Source organism: Corvus hawaiiensis, chromosome 4, assembly GCF_020740725.1.
Source record: "Corvus hawaiiensis isolate bCorHaw1 chromosome 4, bCorHaw1.pri.cur, whole genome shotgun sequence".
Classification (NCBI taxonomy): Eukaryota; Metazoa; Chordata; class Aves; order Passeriformes; family Corvidae; genus Corvus; species Corvus hawaiiensis.
The window spans coordinates 64,212,461-64,236,692 of NC_063216.1; the positions used below are offsets into that span (position 1 = coordinate 64,212,461).

Here is a 24,232-nt window from a genome sequence, read left to right on the forward strand (position 1 = left end):
AATCATAACATAACTAGTAGAAGCTTGCCAATGTAGTCTAAGTATGTAGAAGCAGAAATGCGCTTTGATAGGTTTGAGTCAATTAAGAGTTAACAAGCTGGTATACTATGTAAGTGCCTCTGGATTGCTAATAAACGGAGCTTGCTTTTATCAACCATATTGGCTGGACTGCAATTCCTCCCCCCGCCAGAGTCCACAGACCTTTTCCAACAATTACCCCCCCCAGCACTCATTGTGAAATCACAGAGGTTGGCAGGGACCTCTGGAGTCCAAGCACTGCCCAAAGCCAAGTCACCTGGAGCAAGCTGCTCAAGGCCATATGGACTCTGGTTTTGAACTTCCAGGATCAGGATTCTACAACCTCTCCGACCACACAGTTCCAGAGTTCAATCTTTACTGTGTAGATCTCCCTTAAAATGTTTAAAAATGATTTATTGTATTTCAAGACCACATCTAAAATACCACATCCAGTTTTAGGGACCCCGATACAAGAAAAATGTGAATAAACTGAAGCAAGAGCAAAAGGTCACCAAGATGCTCAGAGGTGCACATGCTCTTTCAGAGGCTGGGGAAACGGCTTGTTCAGCCTGAAGAAAAGAAAGCTCCAGAGCACCTAATCACAGCCTGATAAAACCAATGCTATCATGATGAGAAATCTCCATTTTTAATAGTGGTGCATAGTGGGAAGAGAAGAGACAAGCAGCATAAACAAAAAATGTTCCAGCTGGCTGTTGTGAAGAAACTTCAACATAAGGACGAGGAAGCACTGGATTAGATTAACCCCCAGAGACTGTGAAGTCTCTGTCCTTGGAGGGTTCACGATCCAACTGGACAAAGCTTTGAAAAACTCAATCTGACCTCAGACCTGGCCATACATTGAGCAGAATTATCATATGTTCTTAAGATTTCAGAAGCTCTCATTTGTTTTCCTGAAATAAATAAGAAGCAATTGCAGTGAGGCATAGTCTTTCTGGGACAAAAACGAAAGAAAAAATTTAGAGCACTCATGAAGCACTGAAAAGGAAAACCATTACATACATCATCATCCAAAATTGACTGCTATAAGACAGATATAGATTCCAAGATTAAATGATATTTTAGAGAGATAAAGTTATATCAAAAAATGCCCTAGTATTAGTTAGATCAATTTTTAAAATTTTAATAGAACTGTGATGTAACACATGCACAGTCACTTAGAAGCCTAAACTTGGAGACAACCAACAGAAAAAGAAGATGCAAAGTAATCTAAGAAGAAAAAATAGATTAAACTATCATGCAAGATCAAACATTAACTAATGGAAAAATTCTGCGAAACTCTAGCTGGAGCCAAAAACATACTTACAATAGGAACCTCCAGATGATAAAAAAACAGCATGAAGGAACCTGCTAAAGTGGCACATGATTTGAACAAGTTTTTTATTTCTTTTCTCAGCTAAGAACTGTATGCATGTCAGGAAGTGACTGTCTTGCTGCCCAGTGCCAACTCCTGTTCTTTATTCTACACATCTCTGTGGTTCAAAGATGTATTCTTATATTAAAAATACACAGAGTCACATTAGATACATAAGGGAGGGTGGATGAGTGAGGAATGAAGAAATAATAGATACTACACGTGGTAAAACTCAAGCAAGAAATACATATGTCTTAATAACACCTTTGACAATTCTGGAATCAAGAAAATGAGACTGTCTGGACGGATTGGAAAAATAAATGAGTTTTCTGTTAATAAAGGGGTACAAATACAATCATACAATCATTCTTCCATTACACACTTCTGCACTGAAAGGACAAAAGCCACAAAAAAATGTATCTAGTTCATATTAGCCAAAAATTTCACAAGATGACCCTAACTGTTATCAAAGTGCACTCTTTAAATTTATCCAATATGGTAGGGCAACATGAAATGGAAGCTTATATTGACGAATAAATTAATGGCAATATTCTGCAGAGATTCTTTGATTGCAGTTATTACCACGTCACATTCCTCTCTTCTAAAATCCCTGTACAGTTTATTCAGATACTTCAGACAAAACCATCACATACAGGAGTCCCTTATGCCATATTTTCAGACAAAAATAATTGTGCATCCAGAATGTAAGTCAGCTAGAACTACAGCATCATACAGTGAACCACTGAGAATCTTTAAAGTTCATCTAGTCCGAACCTCCTGCCATGGGCAGGAACAGCTTCAGCTAGCTCAGGCTGTTTAAAGCCACATCAGTCCTGACCTTGAACACGTCCAGGAAGAGGACATCCACAACTTCTTTGGGCTCTCTCATCATAGAAAATGTACTCCTTATGTCCAATCTAAATCTACTCTCAGTTTGAAATGTTGCCCCTTGTCCTATCTCTATAGGCCCTGGCAAAAAGCCCCTTTTAAGTACTGAAAGGTTCCAGTAATGTCTCCCCAGAGCCTTCTCTTCTCCAGGCTGAACAACCCCAATCTTCTCAGCCTTTCCTCATAGGAGAGATGCTCCAGCCCTCTGATCCTCTGCATCCACTCCAACAGGTCCATGTCTGTCCTGTGCTGGGGATTCCTGAAATGGCTTCGGCACTCCAGGTGGGGTCTCACAAGAACAGAGCAGAAGGGCAGAATCCCCTCCCTCACCTTGCTGCCCACCTGCTTTGCATGCCCAGGATCCAGATGGCTTTCTGGGCTGCAAGTGCACATTGCCGGTCATGTCCACCAGTATCCCACGTCCTTCTCTACAGGGTTAGTTCTTCCAACCAACTCAACCTGCAACTACATGGCTGTTTTATCTGTTAAGTAAAGTGGTATCATCACAGAAAGGAAAGGAAACAGGAGAATGGAAAACGAAAAACAAGAAACCCCTTTATTTCAGCAGCACTGCAGTTGCACTGAATTAACTGTAGCCTCATTAGTCACACCACTAGCATAATCTTTCAAGCCTGCTTTTGATAGATGAGTGCATCCTTGAATACATCCAACACCATTCCATTTATACAACAGCTTAAATTTTCATTGATGCAATTTAATTCCACTGCAATTAGTTTCCATATTTTGCTTCTCAGTGCCTGACGGTTTTGCATGAAAACAGAATTTTAAGGAGAAATCACCTAATCTGTGAACTTCCTTTCCTAGAAAAAAAATAGAGCAACAGGCCAGTGACAATGATGTTCCAGAAGTAGGTAAAACAGTTGGAGGGTTTGCATTTCTTTACCTGGGTTTCTTCCTTTCCAGTAGATTTCAAGCTCTCATTTTTTTTCTTTATAATTTTTCACATATTTTTGCTATGTGGTCAAGTACTTTAAAATTTAGGAATTCTGAGAGATTGAAATAAGCAAACCAGTATTTGTTACAAGAATCGACATGAGAAAATGACTATGCATTTCAAAAATGCTACACAGAATATTGAGCTTGATTTGACCTTTAACCAGGAGAAATACACTTAAAAAACCTTCAAAAAAGTTTAAGCCTTCTATTGTTGACTCAATTTTATAACAGTTTTGTCAAAAATGAACTCTGTTGCAAGTTCCAATTCACAATGCACCTTAGCCAATGAAACATTCATATTAAAATGTAAGTCATAGGAAAGAATGTTGTAGATACTTCTTATCTTCATAAAATTATAAGCCCATGAAAATTTACCCAAAAATCTACCATTATTAGACTCCAATTTGCTGCATGTAGCAGAAAATTGTGCCTTAATTCATAGATTTTCCACATTTGAAAAAATTCAAACATTCAGTGAAGTAGCATAAGTATCAAGTTTTAAATGTGTATTTTAAAAATATGAAGATAATTTCAGGAACTATTAAGACAGAAATCACTTTTAGGTTGCTATATTATTGACTTAAAAATTAATAAATAAGCCAGTTTTTCACCACCTCAGTGAGATTCTGAGCAACCATTCTACATGCTTGGTGACAGAGTTGCAAAACATGCCTCTAGAACCGGAGGTTTCAATTCTGCTCTAGAACATCACACCACAATGAAACATGAAGACATTTTGACCAAGAGAAGTTGCACAGGTTTTTTTTTTTCTGTTTTCCTTTCTATGCCAAACTAGCAGTGGATTTCTCCAATGGGAAAATCGACTTCTCCCTTGTTTTTAATAGATGTACTCTTTTTCAGCCTTAAAGTAGTTCACAACCATGACATTAATCAGTTAAGTCCACTACTTACAGACTGGAAAAATCAATTTACCTGAATGCCATCAAGCAACTTGCTCATGCACCAGTAACTGTCAGCCTCTATGTTCTGCAGCACTTCTTCAGGCAGACTGGAAACATCAAAATTTTCCACTTCTTCTTCTTCTGTTTTAGGAAAAGAGAGAGAAAGACAACTCAATGAAGTGCACATAATAAATAAAGCAAGAATGAGGAAAATAATTGAAAACAAAGACAGCCACCACTTATCTTCTTCTCAGAAACTTCAATGCACATTTACTTAAACAGGGACTAAATTAATCATTTATTGCTCAACTGTGTCATCTAATGGCTTTAAATGTTAATGAATACTTAATTTCTTGCAGACTGTGAAAATCTCAAATCATGCCTGGTTAACCAGAATTATTATATAATAAATTACTTTATTCTAAACATTTCACACCTGAAAGAGGATCAGAAGCACTTTGAGAGTCCTATATATGAACAATCCCTAAGAAGATGACTGTGTTTGCACCATGCACAGAATGTGCAAATATTTTGCCAGTCTTCACAGAAGAAAAAGCCCTGATAAATACTTTTAAGAAAACCACTGAAATTTATTTAGAAAGCAGACTACAGCTTTTCAAGGAAGATTTGTTTTTCAGGCAAGCATTTGGTATTAGAAAGAAATCAGACAAAAGAAAACAGATGATTCCCACTCCTACCCCACAAAAAACTCTGTGATTCTCAGCAGTGGAAAAGCACAGAATCCAAATGACGCCTCATGCATGGAAACTGAGTCTTCCACACAAATGCATTTAAAGAAATTCACACTTCAATATGAACCAACATTTTACACTGTCTTTTTAAGGCATGGCATCTGAATTAATCCATTTTGAAAAGAAACACAATGTGCTGGCCTGCCACCTAACTCCCAAAGTTCCAAAGCTCCAGAAGAGAGTTTAACATGACCTGTGAAGGCTCTGTGTAAATGCTGTAGCTTCCTTCTTGCAGGGGCTCACAGTGTATTACTGTATCAAAATGAGTAACAAAGAAGTATCTGTCCCAGCCCTGGTTTATTCTCAAGGAGACGGAGGTGCAGAAGAGATCAATTTTACCTAAATTGTGCATGGTATACCCAAGAAGGAATTTCCTCCTTTACACAACTGCAAGATAGCATAGAGTAAAAGGTAAGAGAAAACCAAGAATATACAGTATCCTGAAAGTCCTCTATTGCCTGTCTCACAGCTTTGCAGTATGTAATTAGAGATCCCCAGGTACATCTTTAGGTTGTTACATTTGATTATGTTACCTTTTGTCCATTGGTAACAACCATTATAATTACATATGTTTTAAAATAATTTTAACATACCAGTGATTTTACCACTACTAGTAGACACTGGTAGCAAGGTGTTACCAAAGCATTCTTGTTTGCATTGGTGTCTGTATGTGGGTGTACATCTTCTAAGGGATCACTGGTTTTGGATTGTGAAATATTAATAGCTGTAGGACAAGAAGATTAGGTTGTGCTAATAAAACGTTAGTTAACATATTTACTTACTAGGGAAATCTGGTAAATAAAACAGGGGATTGCAGCAGACTCCATAAAATAACAGCATGGGAGGATCTCAGAGGTGGCAGGGTTGTAAACAATGGACCAGTAGTCATTCACTGGTAATTAAAGGAATGCCACCTTTGCATTTGAGTGCAGTTTTAAAAACCCAATTCCTAAAAGCAGATAAACAAGTATTTAACAGATTTCAAATACTCTATATAATAAACACAGATATAGCACAAGCTCCAGTTAAGGAACATTTGACTGACAGAATGCTATGCAAAATCATAATCTACATATTTAGCATTTATTCATTTATTTGGGTATGTACATAGTGCAAAATGCTTGTTTTTCCATGCAATTTTAAGGGCAAAAGCAGTCAAGCTCCATGCTGCTCTCTCCCTCTTTTTTTTTCTTTTTTTTCTTTTTCTTATTTGGATGAGGAAGTAAACATACTAGAAAAGTTTTGAAAGAAAAGCACAAGGGATTTCAGGACAAACAACAGAAGCAAAAATAAGAAAAAAACACCCCAAAAGTACATATGATATTATTTGTGCTTGAGAACATAATTGCAATTTCTGGTTTTAAATAACATTAAATTTATTTTCAATGAGTGAAATCTGAATGGACAGTAATTTAAAGACTGAATAAAAGAATATGGACAGAAATAGCAGGCCAGTGTGTGCAATATCTGGGGGAGTAAAGATCACTGCCTAAATTTCCCAATTACAAAGTCTTACAGAAGCATTTCTCATTTTCTTCAGTTTCCTGCAGAGATCTTTATCATGTTATCTACAAGATAAAGACAGGAAATAGTTGCCTGGAGGAAAACTGTTGTAGCATGGAATCTATGACATGCTGATCTGAATACGTGCATTGCTGTAAGCATGGTATTAGCTGTTCTTTACTTATTCCCAGGGTATGCTTCTGAAACTTCCCACCATGCAAAAAGACTTTTTCTAAACAGCTTTAACTGGCTCCACTCACAAAGCCAGAGACATAAGGATAAAACAAAAATTTAAAAAAATATTACTTACAGATTTAGTTTCCCAATGATAGTAGAAAATAAACATGCTAAACAGCTTGCCTCCATTAAAAGTAGGCTTTAATTCAAGATTAAGCCTAATGGATGATTTTGATGGAAGTTGTTCAGAATGTTAAAATTAAGTTCACAACTGATCTCTGTCATTTAGATGTAATAGATTTCTTCTAAAGAGTGCTGGAATTTCACCTTTTCAGTACACATCGGGGTAAAAATACAAGCAACCAACAAAAAGGTAGCTTGCATTCAGAACTTCTCTAAACCTGTTACCAACACCAAAATTCAGTCTTTATAAAGCGGGAAAAAAAATGTAACTTGATAGTTTTCATACTTCATTACACTAAGCAAGCTCCTACAAAAGAGATCTCTTTAAATAAAGCACACATTCTTCTCAAAGGAATTTTTTCTAAAGAAACAGACATTTAACTGTGCTATTAATGTTTTAACTGTAGCTTTTTACCTTGAAATTGTTTCTCAACACTCAGAATCAGCAAAACTCAGATGAATTCACTGGAGTGGGAGGTAGGGGACAAAATGGGCAAGAAAGACGCAGTGCTGAAGCCCAAAACAGACTGCAAGGTCACCAATAAATTATGATTGTTCTTTACATACACCCAATATACAAAATAATAAATAGAAACACTAGATTACTTAATTAATTGAACATTTTAAAATTGGGTGGTTTTTTAGCACTAATTTGTGTAAAGGCATAATGTATTTACCACATATCTCAAATCCAAATTATGTATCTCTTGCAGCAGAGCAAGGAAACCATTCTGACCACACATGCACAGGTGTTTGTACAAAACTTACTTTGCTGTAATCTGCTTCAGATATTGCATCTTCAGGTAGACTCAACATAAAAGTTACCACCCAAGTATGCAGAGTACAAAATCATACACACATGATGGCATGAAGAGGTGCACAGTAATATTTCCACATCTAGAAGATCTTACATGTTCCACTCCAAACTCAGTTTTCAAAAAGCCTTACAAAACAGCCTCTCAGTCACTGCTGCACTACGGCAATGTTTTTCTAAGATCAGGACATAATAGAGCATTTAAATGTAAATTCTTTCAGTAACAATTGCCTAATTAAATATGTATATTACCATATCAATATCTCTCATTGAAAAAGTCCTAGTTACATGTTAATCTTGATAGAAATAGCTCTTGAGCTGTAAAGGATGAATCATTAAAATAAAATCTTTCCTTTCTTTATAGTACTACAGTCACAATGGTAAATTTTTTTTAAAAACTTAATCATCCCATCAGTCCAGGCTTAGGTAAACATGACCTTACTTCATTTCAAATATTCCGCTATAACCAGTCATGTTCTCACATAAATGATGTATTGATGACTTGTCATTTTAACAATCTTACACAATTTCATTCAGATGCAATAGGAAGCAAGATAAATATCTTTATACATCAATATAAGAATGATGTTTCAAACATTAATCATTATATTTTATTAATATGAATTCTCTAAATAATTTTACTGCACATGGCAACGGTTACAATCTTGCGTGACCTGGCGAGCACAGTAAATCATCCTGTCCAAAAACATCTTGATCACATGGACTCAATTTTTATGCTCATAAAAACTAACATATAATTAATAAAAATAATTATAAATAAAAAACAACCCTGCAAGTACTCTCAATTTGCTTTATCACAAAAGAGTAGATATTTCATATCCTTTTCCCTAATTCCAGATTCTGTATGAAAGTAATCAGTAAATCATTCAGAGACTTCCTTTAGTGGGCCTACATTGCTTGCCAGTACGATCTTTTATACACAGGCTTTTTCTTGGCTAGATTTTAATGGCAGGTATCTTTTTTTCCTCCACACTAAATAATCCAGAATTTGCTCTTAATTCATATTCATAATCCATTGCACATATCTACACAAAATCAGACCTGTTTTTAAGGATGATAAATTTACTTGAAAAAAGGAAATTCTCAGCTCATGTTGCAAATTAAACAAAAGACATTGGTTCCTCATAGGCTGCAGACTGAGATTACTGCTTCACAAGTCAGACAGGAGGAAGATGAAAAATATCTTTACTACTTCAAACGCTCTATGACCAAAACAGGGTACAAAGGAGGATTAAGTAAACCTGGAGGTACCAACAAGTCTTTGACCCACAGAACTTGCATAACGCCAAATACAAGACTGGGAACCTCTTCCACACAGGTGAGAAATCAGCCAGTAAATGCAGTTTGAAATTACAGTAAGGAGTATAAGCAGCATCCTTGGGTATGACATTATTATGAAACAGGAGCCTTCAAAGCTTCTAAGATGGCAGCTCTCAACATTGGATTTCAGCAACAATGAACAAAATTCTCAGCATAAATTCTTCTTACAGTACTCACTTCAATAGGTTTGCTGCTGTCAACCAAAGCAGCTTGCCAGGGAGAAGTTGTGCATGTGACACCGAATTACAGGACTCACAATTAGCAACCAGTATGCATGATGAGCACAGGATGCTGATGAGTATGTTCTTAGAATGCCTCATAAGGGAATTCCCTGAGAAATCCAAAAGGTGCTTGGAGAATAGGAAATGAAAGATTAAAGGTTGAACATGTCTCCCACACTGCATTTTTAATTAACTAGTTTGCCCTTTATCATTTAATTTTTCAAAGCATCAACACACATAACCACAAACACGCAGAGAGAAAACACCAAGTGTGGGACAAGAGTAAACCATAGTATGGTCAAACAAGTCTAAAGCAAACCTCAGGAACCCATGCCTTCCCTGTGTTCAGGTATGGGATTGATTAGACAGTTATTTCAGAACTATCACTCCAGCACTGGAAAAGCCTTCTAAAAGAATCTGTAAATTAATGTAGTTTTGAAAAAGAACTATTTATTGGAGATGGAAAAAAATCAACTGCACTAAAGGCTACAAAATATTTAAAAGATAAAGAAACCAGTATATGTATCTGCATATGCAGGGATGGATTTTAAAAGTACTGAAAATTAATGCTTCTTAACTGAAACTATTAAATAAAAAGAAAAATCAAAATAAGAAATTGTCTTGCATGTAATTACTTAAAAATAGAAGACTGGCAAAGACAACTCATTTGAACAATTCCGTAAACAGAAATATGTTTAAGACATTACCTGGATAACTTCAAAAGCCCAAAGGTTCAATTCTAACTTGGGTAAATATAAAATTAATACAAATTATCCAAGCACTTGTATGTAAATATAAAAACTTCTAAAAATTCAGAAATGTAATTTTTTCGGTGACAGAAGACTGAAAACTTTGCCACTGTCAAGTAAGCTTACCACCCATTCACATATGACCATAACTCTATGTAAGTATAACTTCACTCACTCATGAAGCAATTTTTACTTTAACCCATTAATGTCCCTGAATGGCATAACAAACTGAGGAAAAACTGTCCTTCAGTGACATCATCCGCACACATCTATGACAGTGGCAGTTTGCTGCAACCCACACTGTGCAATATCCAACTCTCAACTGGATAGATATGTCCCTTTTCTTAACCAAAAATTACATGCTTCCTTATTTTGTAAGGTCCCACATCATTCACAGCTAATAAGAAATCCACCTTACAGACTTCTTGCCTTATTTACAACAGAAATTAAGTACCATCCATTATTTCCACTTTTTAGCACAAACTGCAAATACTGAATTTGAAGAAGTATATTTGAGGAGAATGCACTCTGCAGGAAACACTACTTATATTGCTTAATTGCTGAATGCATTCCTTAACTACTTTAATCTGCTGTGATTTACACTTTCCTAATCAAACTGCTACATATGCTTCTGAGGCAAGCCACAAAGCCTGCTTTTTTCATAAAATTCAAACATATTTTTACATTTCATATAGGTATTTATTATCAAGAAAAAGAAATAATCAAACCTCTATGGAAAAAAAAAGCCTGCTCTGTTGAAAAATAGTATGATCTCTAATTTTCTTCAACAATGTTACTGTAAGAAAAGTAGTTGTCTTTAAACTTCAGTCATACTGCAGTAAATTTTTATCTCATAATTGACTAAAGCTGGAACACGTAAATCAGTTCACAAATATTTTTTATGAGAACACAATTCATAAGCCAATTTTTTTAGTGTACTGAGTTTTGTCAAAACGAACGTGCTATAAAAGCATAAAGTACTCTCTGCTCCTGTGAAATAATGCAATGAAAGCCTACAGAAGAAAAACTGTTTTGCAAGAAAACTTTTTTGCCTTTTTTGGTTATTGTGCTTAAGTACTTAATTTTTCACTTCTGCTTTAAAAATTTCTTTTCCACAGCTTAAAGTAAAAATTTAAAATACCAAATTTCTCAAATAAAAAACAAGTAAAATATCCCCATGCTAATGAAAAACCCAATGACCTTATTATTACTATGAGTAAAAAAGGTTTGCATTTAAACTACAAGCAAAGCCAACTCAAATTGAAGTTGCAGCACACAAACTTCTGACATTTATTTGTATTGGTTTGAAATCTGTAAATTATTAACTAACCATACATCTCATTGGAAATAAGACCAAAAAAAATTTCTTACAATTCTGTTTAATCACTCATCCACCTAATTTGAAAATCTTTTCTTAGATCTTCAGCTGCTACTGATCTATGTAACAGGATTGGAATGTTATGCTTCTGGCATTCGTAAAGCAGGTTGTCATTGCTTAAGCGACTCTTTCTCTTTTAGCTTTTCTTCCCATGAGTTACTTCATAATAAACACATAAAGTTGTGATATTTGGATGTCAAAAGCCACTTTTAATGGCAAAAAAGCCATTAAAGTAATTTCCCAATCTGTTGGAAAGCATGTTTGAGAAGACTTCGATCTGGAAGTATAACCACCCCTGTGCCGCTTCACTATAGAGGGATGATCATTAATTATAACTACATGGAGACCACGGGGAGAGGAGAAATAAGAATGCAGAAGCCAGAACTAAAATATGCTGCTCCCTTTGGAATATATGTCTCTCCCATAGCTATATTTATTGCAATTAACTTCCTTCTTCACAATTCTTCCATTTTTATACCTGAAGAAATCTTTTGGTTTCTCTTTAATTTTACTTTACTGCTTTTACCATTATCCAAGATATTGTTATCCATTTTATTCCCATGACACAACATTTCCAGTCTGTAGTTTCAAACAGAATACCTTTCACTAATCTCTCATGACTTCCTCACAGTATTACTCTATTAATCTCTTAATTGCCTTCAAAAATGAGACAATATAAACCACAAAATGTATTTCAAACTCAAGAAATGCATTTTTACACTAGCATTCATATTATAAAATTAATTTCATTTTTAAAATACTGAGAGTGTGCACTAAGCATCATGAAATAACACATCTTCTTTAGACAGATACATCTGAAAATTTAGAAACACATATATAGATGCAAAATAAACTTTAAAAGCAAATAATTTAAATCCACATCATCCTATGCAGTAAAAGAGGACCTTCATTGACAGATTTGTTTTAATAAATACATGGGAAACAAAAATTCTTTTTCCTCAAGTTCTTTTTAGTATACATCACAGAAGGAAAAAAAAAAAGGCAAACTTGAATAATACAAAAAGACTGTGATTTAAAAGACAAATCTGACTTAGCTGAAAACATCAAACACTTCAAATCAATAGAAAGGCTAGACCTGACTTATTTACTCTGATTACTTATGATAGAAGTTTGATTAGCCCCATTTGACCTAAGAATTTTTTTATTAATTCAGAGATTTCTTCTATACATCTCTTATGGCAAAAATTCAAAAGAATGGCTCTGATTTTGCCCATAAGACAGGATTTGGAAAGTTTCTTCACAAGAAACATCTAAGTAAAAAATCCACATAGGTCTCCTGCTATGAGGTGGTATTTTATAGGTTCCATGACACCAGTGTCAGACTTTTTGCCTCTTTGATAGACTTCCTGGCACTGATATGATTGAAGAAATTTTTATTAGTAACTTTCAAGTCCCTACTTGGCTTTTCCTCTAAAGTGTAAAACCATGACAGTCATCTAAAAGATGGGTTTTAAATGGGCTTGAACTCCTCAGCTGCTTTTCAGAGGATTCACTTTAAAGCACAGCTTTACCACAAAAAGTAAACGGAGGATGGGCCATACACTGTAGTATGCTGATCAGTATTCTCAAGACAAACTTTGGTATGACATAGAAGCATGCAACAAATATTTAAAACAAACAAGCTAAAATAAAGGCCAACCCAAACCACTGAATTCCACCTACAGATGCCTCCACTCACAATAATGGGGAGAGCAATACAACAAATAAAAAGAAGCTCTAAATTTAAGGAAATATAATCCAATTATTATTGCTCTAGCATCAGTAAGAAATCTTTGTAATGTTAGGAAGAGTAGGAAGATGATTGTAATTTCATGCCTACAGATTTAGCCAAAAAACTTTTTATGAAATGGCAATTGCCAATTTTTCAGTTAGTATCTTACGCCACCAAAGATTAAAAATTTTCATTTAATCCCCTATGTACCAGGAAAGCCAGTCATATATAGCAACATATTTAAGAAAAGAACATTTAACTTAAACAGTGGTACCCTGAAGCAATTACTACCAGGCATCAGAAATCATTAGGGCTGAAAAATCCTCAGTCCAACACTTATTTTAATCTTTGAGAAAGTAGGTGTTTGCTTCTTCCATAGTTGCTCTTACAGCTTTTCTCCACACCCAACCTTTCTTAATCCCTTGAGATACTTTTTTTAAAACTTGTAAGTCAAAAAATGCAAAAAAATCAATGCAAAACAGATCAGAAAATGCAGCCACTGTTGCTACACTTTCAATAAAAATATGATAATTAGTTATGATACTGTTTTGAAACATTTACTTAGGTAGGGTAAAGTGACAGGTTTCAGACTCGGAGCACAGCAACTTCATATGTAGATGCTTTTCTGAAAATAAGTTATATAGATTGTTCTTTCTTTGAAGATCACTTAAAAATTTAAAAAATTTGCAAGACTAATAGACTAAAATTTCGGGTGTTAAGGGAGGTTGGGGATGTTTTTGCTTTGTTTTAAACAGACACTCATAAGAGACTACGAGCAATTAATAACATTACTCAAAATACTGCTTTTCTCTCACATGCAAAGCTAAAAATAACAGGCAATTAAGCAGTTGGATATACTTAGGATAATCTTAATGTCTCTTTTTCACTTCTGACAGCTATTGTTAATAACAGCCAGAGAATTCTAACTTTAATTAGGCTTATTCCACTGCAAATAGATAGAAGCATTTTTTAAAATTATCCACGAAACCAGTTTTAGTTGAATTACATTAATTTTTTCCAGAAAGATAGCAAAGCTGAGGTACATCCTACTTTGTCAACTAATACATCCTTATGATTTAAGTATCCAGGACTATTACTACTCTATATCTGTAATCAACTGATAAAAAATATTTTATCACAGCCCACATTTTATTCAAGCTAGTAATATGTGCCAGTTCATAAGAACAAGAATTTTCATTTTACAGTTTGTGCAGTTAACTGAATGGATTTTCAAGAAATTCATTTTGTTTCCGTGGAGGTCCTGAAGATCACTGGAGTTACTTTCTCCATCACATCAGTATGATATGACTTTGAACACTTTGATTACTAAGAACTACAAATATACTTTAAAGAAAGAAGTAAGATTTTAGAAAACGTGACAGAATTAACATAAAAAAAAGTCTACGTAGAAAAAGCAAAGGAAGAGGGCAAAGCTCAAGATGCAACAATACATCCAACACTTCAGATGAACCATTCTAATTAGGTCAGAAATCTGACAGTATATTAAAGAAAGTGAAATAAAAATTGAAACAGACAGAAGAACTGATTTTGTAAAATTGCACTGTTTATAGTAAATCAAGGTCATTCAAGACAGTACTAGGAAGCAAATAATAGAAAAGCAGGTTGCCATATCCTGTATCTATCTGTTGTGCTTCCTAACCTGCTAAGCAGAAAGTCAGTGTAATTCACAAATTCTTATAATGAGCATGTGTTATTACACAGCTAAAGCAGTCTAAGTGCTACCTGGCACTAAACAGACCTTTGCTTCTCCCTTCTTCCCTAATATGCTTCCATCCTCACATCAGCACTGATACTCTCCTCAGATCCTCAAGATGAGTGCAGAAAGTTAAATAATTCAGTTTATTATGGACATAGTTTCCAGCCAGTTTAACTGTGCCCAAGGAAAGCCAATGCAGACCAAAAAAAGAAGACTGGAACACATGTTTTGGGTTGGAAAAGAAAAAGCAAAGCCACCTCTTTTGACAGCAGAAAGCCCTGCTTCAGCTGTGTCATCTAAGCACACAGCAAGCAAACCCTTTTCTGACCAGCAAAACATAATCTGGAAATACTCAAACATGTGGCTCTACTGTGAAGCTTAAGGAATAGAGAAATTAAGCTAGAAGAGGCAGGGTACACTGACCTCTCGAAAGAACAAATGGGATCTGGAAGATTCTACAGCACATAAGAATCCAGTTCACACTGTTCCAAGACCTCACAGGGAATCAAGTACATTAATGAGTAAAATATATGCAGCAATATACTACTACCCAACTACCCTATACAGTTACTTGCAGATATATGCTCAGCTGCTCATTATTAACATCTTCTCTGAAGGTTACTATATTCCTAATTATGCCAAAAGTGGGTTGGTGCAATTAGCCAAAAATCCACCATTTAAGTAAATAAATCACCTCATGTTATCAAAGCCTATAGAGAGCACTTATGCAAACAGATCCACTCATATAGTTGACACTAAATGCCATCACAAACTTCCAGTAGGTTAAGCAACTAGGGAAAAACAGTAGGGAATAAACTCTACCACTAGCAAGTCACACACAAACTGCATATCTGAGTAAAGCTTAACTACGTTCATTTGGACTTCTGTACTACTGTAACTACATTTAAAAATAATTCTTAAATTAAATCGTTTTATAACTCTAAGCCAGAACAAAGTACCCACTACAGAATGAGTCAAGCTGCAACTAAAAAACTGATATTCCAACAACTCATGCTAAAAGATAAAGATGAACTTGTCCAGGTAAATAATTAAAATAAATATTCAAACACAAAATAAAAGGATCAAAAGATTAAAAGAAATGTATAATTCACTGATTCCTATCAGTTCTCTCCATTACACAAGTTCTGACAACTTATTTGCCCTTCTTCATGCTCCCTTATTCCCTAACCCCTCACAAACTAAGCATGAGATGTCCTCTTAATACTATCTACATTTTCCTTACTTCTGTTTGGAATGCCTCCAACTATCTTGCTTTATGAACCAACCCTAGACAGGACAGTGTATCATGGCAAGCACTGCTAGCTGACAAACAATTCAAACAATTCAGGGCTAGTTATCTTCACATGGATTCTCCTACTTGTTTAAAGTGAATAAAGAATGTAAAATAGTAAGATTTCTTTATCCAATTAGGCCTGAAAAACTATATTATATATTAATAAAGACAATTGCTCAGACATCGTGAATAATTTATTTTTTCTTAAGTCAGACATACATAAAAACAAATTAACAATTTAAAAGTATAATCTGCCCAAGTGCTTCAAAAGCTTGCTTTTTAAAGCACTAAAATTCAGGTCTATATTCTTATTGTCTTTATTTCCATGTAATTTACCTGAAGGAACTTTGAGTCTTTTTCAAAAACTACAACTCAAAAATATTTAAGTTAATGGAAAAAATTTCTAACTGCTTTCCCACTGCAGTCAAAATCAGTCCTGCCTCACAGCACAGAAGACTGGCACAGAAGCACCAAGTCCTCTGTGGATGGGCTCAACACAGGTTTCTGTTTAATTCTGGACCTTTTCCATGGTGCAAAGCAGGAATCATCAGTTTGTGAAACCAAATTCAAATACTGTCTATCTTATTCATTAGAGTCCTCCCTCTCTTCAGCTACCCTGCAGCACTTACAAATTACTTTCACTGACAACAGATTGGCACAGCAATAGGGGGAGAGCGGGACAACATATTTCTAGAAATTGAAAAAGTGAACAGTGGTTATCTCAATGCAAGCTAAGATAACGCTGAACAACTTCCATGCCATGTTATAGTTATAAATATATATGTATATACATGTATATGTATACTAAGTGTTCAGTAATACATGAGAGCAAAGAGTGCAGCAAAGAGAACTGACGGGGAAGTAAAAACATTCAGGTCACCGAGTGGCTCGTGTACTGCAGCTTTTTCAGAGCAATGCAGATGATGTTTTCTGGACTTACGTAAAAGACTTTTCAGTCTGGAGTTTCAAGTCTTGAATTCAACAGTTTTCTGTAAGACTTCTTCATTTTTTCTCACCCAAATCACACAGATAACAATATTCCATGTAATTATCAAAGACTATTTCATAGAAAATTGCTCATGCTTATGACAACTTGAGTCAACTTTCCTGATGTCACAAGTATTACTACAAAATTATGGAAATATTAAGAAACAGCACTGAAATATACCTTTGTATATGGAAACTACATTACTGGTAATTTGCATAAAGGAGAAAAAATTTAATGCGATTAAATGGAACTTGTGGTATGGAATTTCTGTTTGACAGAAAAGTGATTTAAATTATTTTGAATAATTTTTCATACAAATTTTAAAAGGGTTCTAAAAAAAATTTACTTTCTTAATAGTTTCACAACTTGCAGGGAAACATTAAAATATCAATTATGCTTCATGTCCCTGCTTTTATGCAAATTTGTTTCATGTTTCATAAATCATTTCCAAAAAATGCATAAATAAAAACACTTTAACACAATATTGTGCAAAACCTTGTATTTATTTAAGCAAAGAAAAGCATGAAAACAGTAGAAGTTTATTACAAAGTTTAATGCCAAAATTAAAAGAAAAATTGAAGAGCATACTACAATTGCAAGTAAAATCTTTGCATCTCTCTCAAACCAAAGAAATCCCTCATATTCCTGAAAATCAGTCCTGGGAAGTCTTCCAGAATTTCTTTCCCAGTAAATCAGAAGGCAGAGGAACTTGAAGGACCTGGGAGAAGAAGACACATCCAGTTAACCCAGTTATAGTTCTTTGTTCTATTTTATGAAAACAATTTGTCATCCTTCAGTGTCAGTCTCTTCTAAACAACTACAAATATGGTACATCTTTTCCACTTTTTCTCCTCAAAACCACAGTGTATAAGTCCTATTCATAATTCTCCAAGGACTAGTGAATTGGTGGAACTGAATAATAAAGGTCTAGATATTTATGACAGCAGGATAAATTATCTCAAATTAATTTATATACTGTAGCAATCAAGGCTTCAGCTTGGTCTTGTAAATGAAATAATGCATGCTAAACAAAATTTTACTTTATGTAGTATGGAGAAAAGCAGTTCCCTAAAGTCAATGGGTTAATACTCTTTGCTCTCTGGCTTGCTGTCTCATCATACAGAAATTCAGTTTTATGTACATTCTAAACAGATATATTTACCACACAAAAATTAAATCTCTCTTGAAAAAAAAAAATCTCTGCTTAACTGACAATTTTTCATATTTTATAAACAAACACTGAGGAATCCCCTCAGATATGGCCATGATAAAATGCTCTGAAACTTTACTCCAATTATACAATAAAAAGAATCACTTTGGATACAGTATTCAAACTGTGGGAAAAACCCCAGCAAAATTAATAGTTTTAAATACAATTATTCACTGTTGAAAAGGAGGAAAAGAATGCAAAAATGAGATTGCATACCAGCTATAAGGGCAGGAAGACTTCCTGTAACATATGAGAGGGAATGGAAAAAATGGTAAGAAAGGGAGATATAGACAGATGGAGGCTTTTTCAGGACCAAAGAGCCTTTCTTTACTCATAGTAAAAGAAGTCTAGGAATAAATCCTGTCCCACTTCCAACAGGACTTGGGCCTAGATTAATTATCCCATAAAGTCATAGCAGTATCAATTTAAAAAACAGGAGTTTCATTTAATGCCTTCTACAAAAGGATTTAAGATGGCAAGAAAAAATACTTACAAGGGTAAGATCTCTCTTCGCAAAGTTTTCAGTTCATGAGTTCCTGTAAGCATCATCAACTTCTCAGGCTCCTCTATTTCAAGAAGATTGCAGACAATATCTCAATCACCATTCCAGTCTTCAGCAGCCTCAGTTTTCTTGACATTCTTTATCCAACATAAAATGACCAAGTACAATAGTGTTCATTTCCTGCCCTTGACTTCCTACTAACTCCTAATTTTCCCTTGATCCAATACTCCTAGGCGTCTTAAAATTATTTCATACAGCTATTCCACTTAGCAACAATCTGACACGCATCCTTATCATGGTGGTACTTCTCTGAAACTTTCATCTCTCTGGATGGCAAATAAATCCAGGTCCTCTCTGGGGTTTTGGATATACACACAAGCCCAGGGAACGACGATGTACTGGAACGTCAGATAAAGTGAAGTGTAGGTGAGCAAGAGACCACAAGTAATTGTACAGCACAACTTAACACTAGGAAACAATGTAGTTTACAGGAACTCAGGGTAAGAGGAAGGTGTACAAAGAGCACAGCTGTGGCAACTTGCAATCCAGGGCAAAATTTCCTTGTCCACGTTAAGTCTACAAACAGTGAGTAATCACATGGTATATCTTATCTCATTAACAAAAACACCTCTGGTGCATCCACAGGGATGAGATTCATTTTGACACAAACTAATATGCTACAAACACATAGGGCTTTCAGGAAAACTGCCCTGACAGTGTTAGCGTGTGTTCTGACAGCACGTTACAACGCTGCTATGTCACACTGGAGGTTAGAAGTAAGCCCAGAATAGTTTTCCCACACCTCTAGTGTTTGGATTTCTAAAGAGGCTGTTACAATATGACAAATAAGATTAAATACTGCTAGCATTTTCATGAGGAGAAAAAATTAAAAAAAAAAAAGTTGAGAATAACACACAAAATTATCTGGTATAAGAAAGCTAAGGTTTAAAATCCTCCTCCTCCTAATTTAGACCAGAAATTCAAAACTGAAACTACTGTATTCCAGCAGGGGCCAGTATCTACCCCCTTCTGAAATTTTCTTTAATTATGGTTTTTCCTCTCCTGACTTGGTTTGACAATTAAGTTTTATCTTGCTGAAAATGCAACAGCATTCTGCTTTTATTGCAGAGTGGAAACTAATGAGACATTACCAGATTACACTTTCATCACTATACTGATGGAAAGTTTGAAAGAATGTCCTGAACATTTAACATACTCAATTCCTACATTCAATCCCTCAATATAGTCTACATGTGTTTATCTATGTGGCAAAATTAGGTACCACAATCCATACTAAACAATCAAAATATCTATGACTTCAGTCCTTATTTATACACCCAAAAACCTCCTTTATGGCATTCAGATTTGAATGAGAAGTAAATTAGCATTTTCATCCATGCTATCTGTATCTTCAGAAGTTCTTTAAACTTTTCCAGTTTGCAGAGGTCTTTAGCAGAGCAAAAAGACTCCCATCACTAGAATAACTATGTCACACACTTGTTATGCAAGATTAAGGATTAAGGGTTCTCTCAGTTGTCGTAAAGCTAAAATAAACATGGCTTTCCTCCCACCAAAATATTTGACAAAACTGCAAATGCGTTTAAACATTACCAGGATGTACCATCAGATGACCTAATCAGCACAGATTTATTATTAATGGCATTCTTAAGCATAAGAATTTATTATTAATTCTTAATAATTCTTTAGGACTTTTTTACTACAGAAAGAAGCTAAAATAAAAGTATTATCACTTTCAACTGTATAAATTAGGATCCAAGTGACTTAGAACTGCAGCAAAAAAGGGCTCTTTTAAATTAGGAAAAGTACAAAAGTCAATAGCGAAAAGATAGCAATAAATAAAGATGCTTAATGTACAAACCAATATTCATATAAAACCAAGAAATGAGATCCAAGTAAAAATCTAAAATAAATACAGAATATTATTGAAGTAAATATTAAATGCACTAGCATTTCAAACATTTTTGAAAGGAAAATTCTGCAATTCTGTGTTTATTTCTATATAAATTACTAAAGCCCAATTCACAGTGTTGATTTTGAATCCTATAATTTTATTACAGGATTTTTGACGTACTTTGCAAATGCAATGTCCCCATTTCATTTATTCATTCTAACTTGAGTGCATCACTCAGTGTAACTTGAATATATTAGAAAGATTCAAATCAAAAAGCTATTTAAAGAAAAATCTTTGAAAGTTTTTATATGTCCCTGGGGGAAATAACTGCTCTTAGCACTTAACCATGACCACCACTATATTGGAGAAAAAAAGAAAAAAAAAAAAAAAAAGAAAAAAAAAAAACAAAAACAAAAAAAAAAACTTCATTTTGCTGTTTTTCTTATGATATGTAGATACTAGTTTTTCAATGAGTTTTCAGAATACAGTTTTCTGAGCTTCATACATTTCCCCCAACTATCTTTTATGGTTGAAAGTTTCCAAGTTTTGTCTTTCTTCATCAAACACTTACTGGAACAGCTATGCTCTCCAATATGAAAATCCTGACAAAGCAGCAAATACATTAACAATCACCAGGATCTCCAAATGTAAGTTGGTGGTAAAGACAAACTTATTTACCATATTAATTAAATGGCCTATTTAACATGGAATATCAATTCTCTAATCACATCTCATTTGAACTTCTTATTTCAATTAGCAACCCTAAAGTCTACTAGAGACCCTACTGTTCTAGAATCATTAAGAACATTTTCATTATCTGTCAAATGAGGAAGTAAAAGGCAGAAACTGCAAATACTCTCAGGAGTAGGCCTCTACCCTACTTAAGAGATGATTAGGGAGAAAGCAGCAGTAGTTCTCATTAGTTGCTTAGCAATGAAATGTCCCCCTATGAAACAAGAAATGAAAAAGCAACAGAGCTGTTGCCATGCAAATGAATAAATGGATAGTATATCATCCACTCAAGGATAATCTGTCCTTCATTAAAATGAATCAATCTGGATTAATACACCGATGGATATCTTGCACAGACCAGGTAGGAAGAATCCACTATATGCAGCCCTACTGAAGTAGCCAGACAATGCATTGTTCAAGTTTACATACACACTTGAATTTTCACTGTATGTGTGTATGACAAACACAAGCACAAGAAAAACAGTTTTAGTTCAATCCAGATTAACACCGTCATTTTTACTGCTAAACCTTACCTTTTATATCCATAGTTATACCCAAGTTATTAGTGAATTATTAACAATCTGTCATTCTCTTAATGCTTATAACAATTTAAATACAAATCTGTAAATTTAAGATTTATCCCACATCTAAGTTGTTTATGTTTTCAAAAGTATACTTACACATAAAGCCACAAACTCAACACAAATAGAGCTGTTGACACTACCATCATTACTAATGTTGTAAGTCTCAGAAGAGCACAGTTCTTAAACAGAGAAATTTGATTACTGTTGTCTTAATTTTCAGACCCTAATTCCAGGATGCCATTATTTCAGTCACAGATGCAGTTTAATAGGTTCCCTTCACTTTAATTTCCCCACAATATCTGTGTTTCATGGGTTACTTTTTTTGTTTTGGTGATTTTTTTTTCCTGTGGATCAGGCATTATTGGGTTTTTTGTTTTTCTTTCTTGTTTTGCTGGTGTTGTCCAGTTCATATGTACAATTTTAAGTTTTCACAAAAAACATAAAAGAGAAAGGGAAAATAAAACAATGAACACTGCTTAAGTAGAAATCAAGATGATTCCTGAACTTCACTGACTACTTAAAATCTTGTTGCTTCTCAGTATATATTTAAAGCGATACAGATTTATAATTACAAACATTTATGATAAAATTAATGTATCAATCTATGCTTTGATTAGCTCATCCAAACTGTTAGTCAGATTAAAATGAAAACGATGTTTCAAAACCAATACTAACTCATAATCTAGTATTAAGACAAATCTTACCTATATATTCACAAACGAAGACTACAAAAAAAGGAGTAACAAGATCATTTATGCCCTGAACATATCCACTGGCTGGATGACGTATTGCCCAGATAAACAAAATTCTTTCAAAGATCTGAAAAAGAGGTAAAGAAGCTATCAGGTAATTTAACAAGTAATGAACACATTTTAAACAAGACACTTGTAAATTATCAAAACACTGTAGAAACATAGAATATTCTGAGTTGGAAGGGACCCATCAGGATCACTGAGTCCAACTCCCGGTCCTGTGCAGGACACCCCAGGAATCATACCATGTGCCTGAGAGCATTGTCCAAACAACTGAACTCTCAGGCTTGGTGCTGTGACCATTTCCCTGGGGAGCCTCTTCCAGTGTTCAACCACTCTCAGAGTGAAAAACCTTTTCCTAATATCCAACCTAAACCTCACCAACTCAGCTTTGTGCCATTTCTTTGAGTCCTGTCACTGGTCATGAGAGTAAAAAAGTCGGTACCTGCCCATCTCCTTCCCCTCGCAAGGATGTTGAAGACCTCCTTGCAGATAAATTTAATATCATGAAGCTAAGTAGTAGAAAAAACATGCATACACAAGCACAAATGAACACTGGTACTCATAACTAACTCCCAGTGCTATGTAAGCTTCTCAGTTCTTCAAAAGGAAGCATTTTCAGAGTATTAGCACATGTTAAAACCAACCTGGTACATAATTCAGTTACAGTAGTTAATACAAAGTAGCATGTATTCACTGGAGCTTTTCCAATAATATAAAAATTCTCTTTTCTCAAGGGAAAGAAATATTAAATTATCTTCCCATCATTTTTCATCTCTTTGAAAGAAGTATTCTACTAATGCAGTATTCTTTTTATTCTTAAGTAACAGAAAGAAGGACTTGATATAGTTTAGATTTTTTAATAACATACCCATAAAAAGAGATTCCACAACAGTTAAGCCTGCCTAATACTGCCCTGTGGAGTTTTATACTCCAGAAGTCTGTAATGCTGGTTAATAAAAAATCTAAAACAATCAGGAAACGCAGAAATAAGGCAACTGCCTGCCATATCACAGAGCCACACCCTCTCAACTCTGTAAACTGAAGCTTGCTTAAGATCTGCAAAAGCTCATGAGGCCACATCTCAGCATGAGAAGAGTAGAGAGCAGGGAAATCACAGAACTTTTCTCTGACTCCATTTAGGTCTGTGACAGGCTGTATTTCCTCTCAATTATTTGTTTCTGAAGATATTACGTACCCTTGAAAGGCTGCAAATAAGCAGCAGAGTGAAAGCTCATACATGCTTTGTCCTAACTACAGGCATTGCATCAGGGATATATAATCTTCCAAAACAAAAAAATGTTTGCTCATTCATGAGAGCACAAACTACATTGTTCTTCAGATCACTCAATACTAACAAAAAAGGAGACATTTTGGAAGGATCCAAAGGATTCTGTGGTTTGCTGCAACTCCAGAAGTCAATGAATGCTCAGGCTTCAAGAAAGCTGGTAAAAGACCTGCCCTGAAAGCATGCAATAGGTGGAGGAAGTTATTTGTGAAGTTAGGATTATTTATATTCAATCTCACTTTAAGTTTTTCTTAGATTAAGAAGTT

At 34.7% G+C, this 24,232-nt stretch overlaps 1 protein-coding gene across 1 annotated transcript in view; it reads right to left on the reverse strand.

Annotated features, from left to right (window-relative positions):
• TBC1D22A (TBC1 domain family member 22A) overlaps positions 1-24,232 on the reverse strand; it is a 146,600-nt gene that overhangs the window by 91,641 nt on the left and 30,727 nt on the right. Inside the window, exons 8-9 of the mRNA XM_048301101.1 lie at positions 22,631-22,745; positions 4,169-4,278 (exon numbers count right to left, since the gene is read on the reverse strand). Of these exons, the coding sequence (XP_048157058.1) occupies positions 4,169-4,278; positions 22,631-22,745 (225 nt within the window). The remainder of the gene's footprint in view (positions 1-4,168; positions 4,279-22,630; positions 22,746-24,232) is intronic.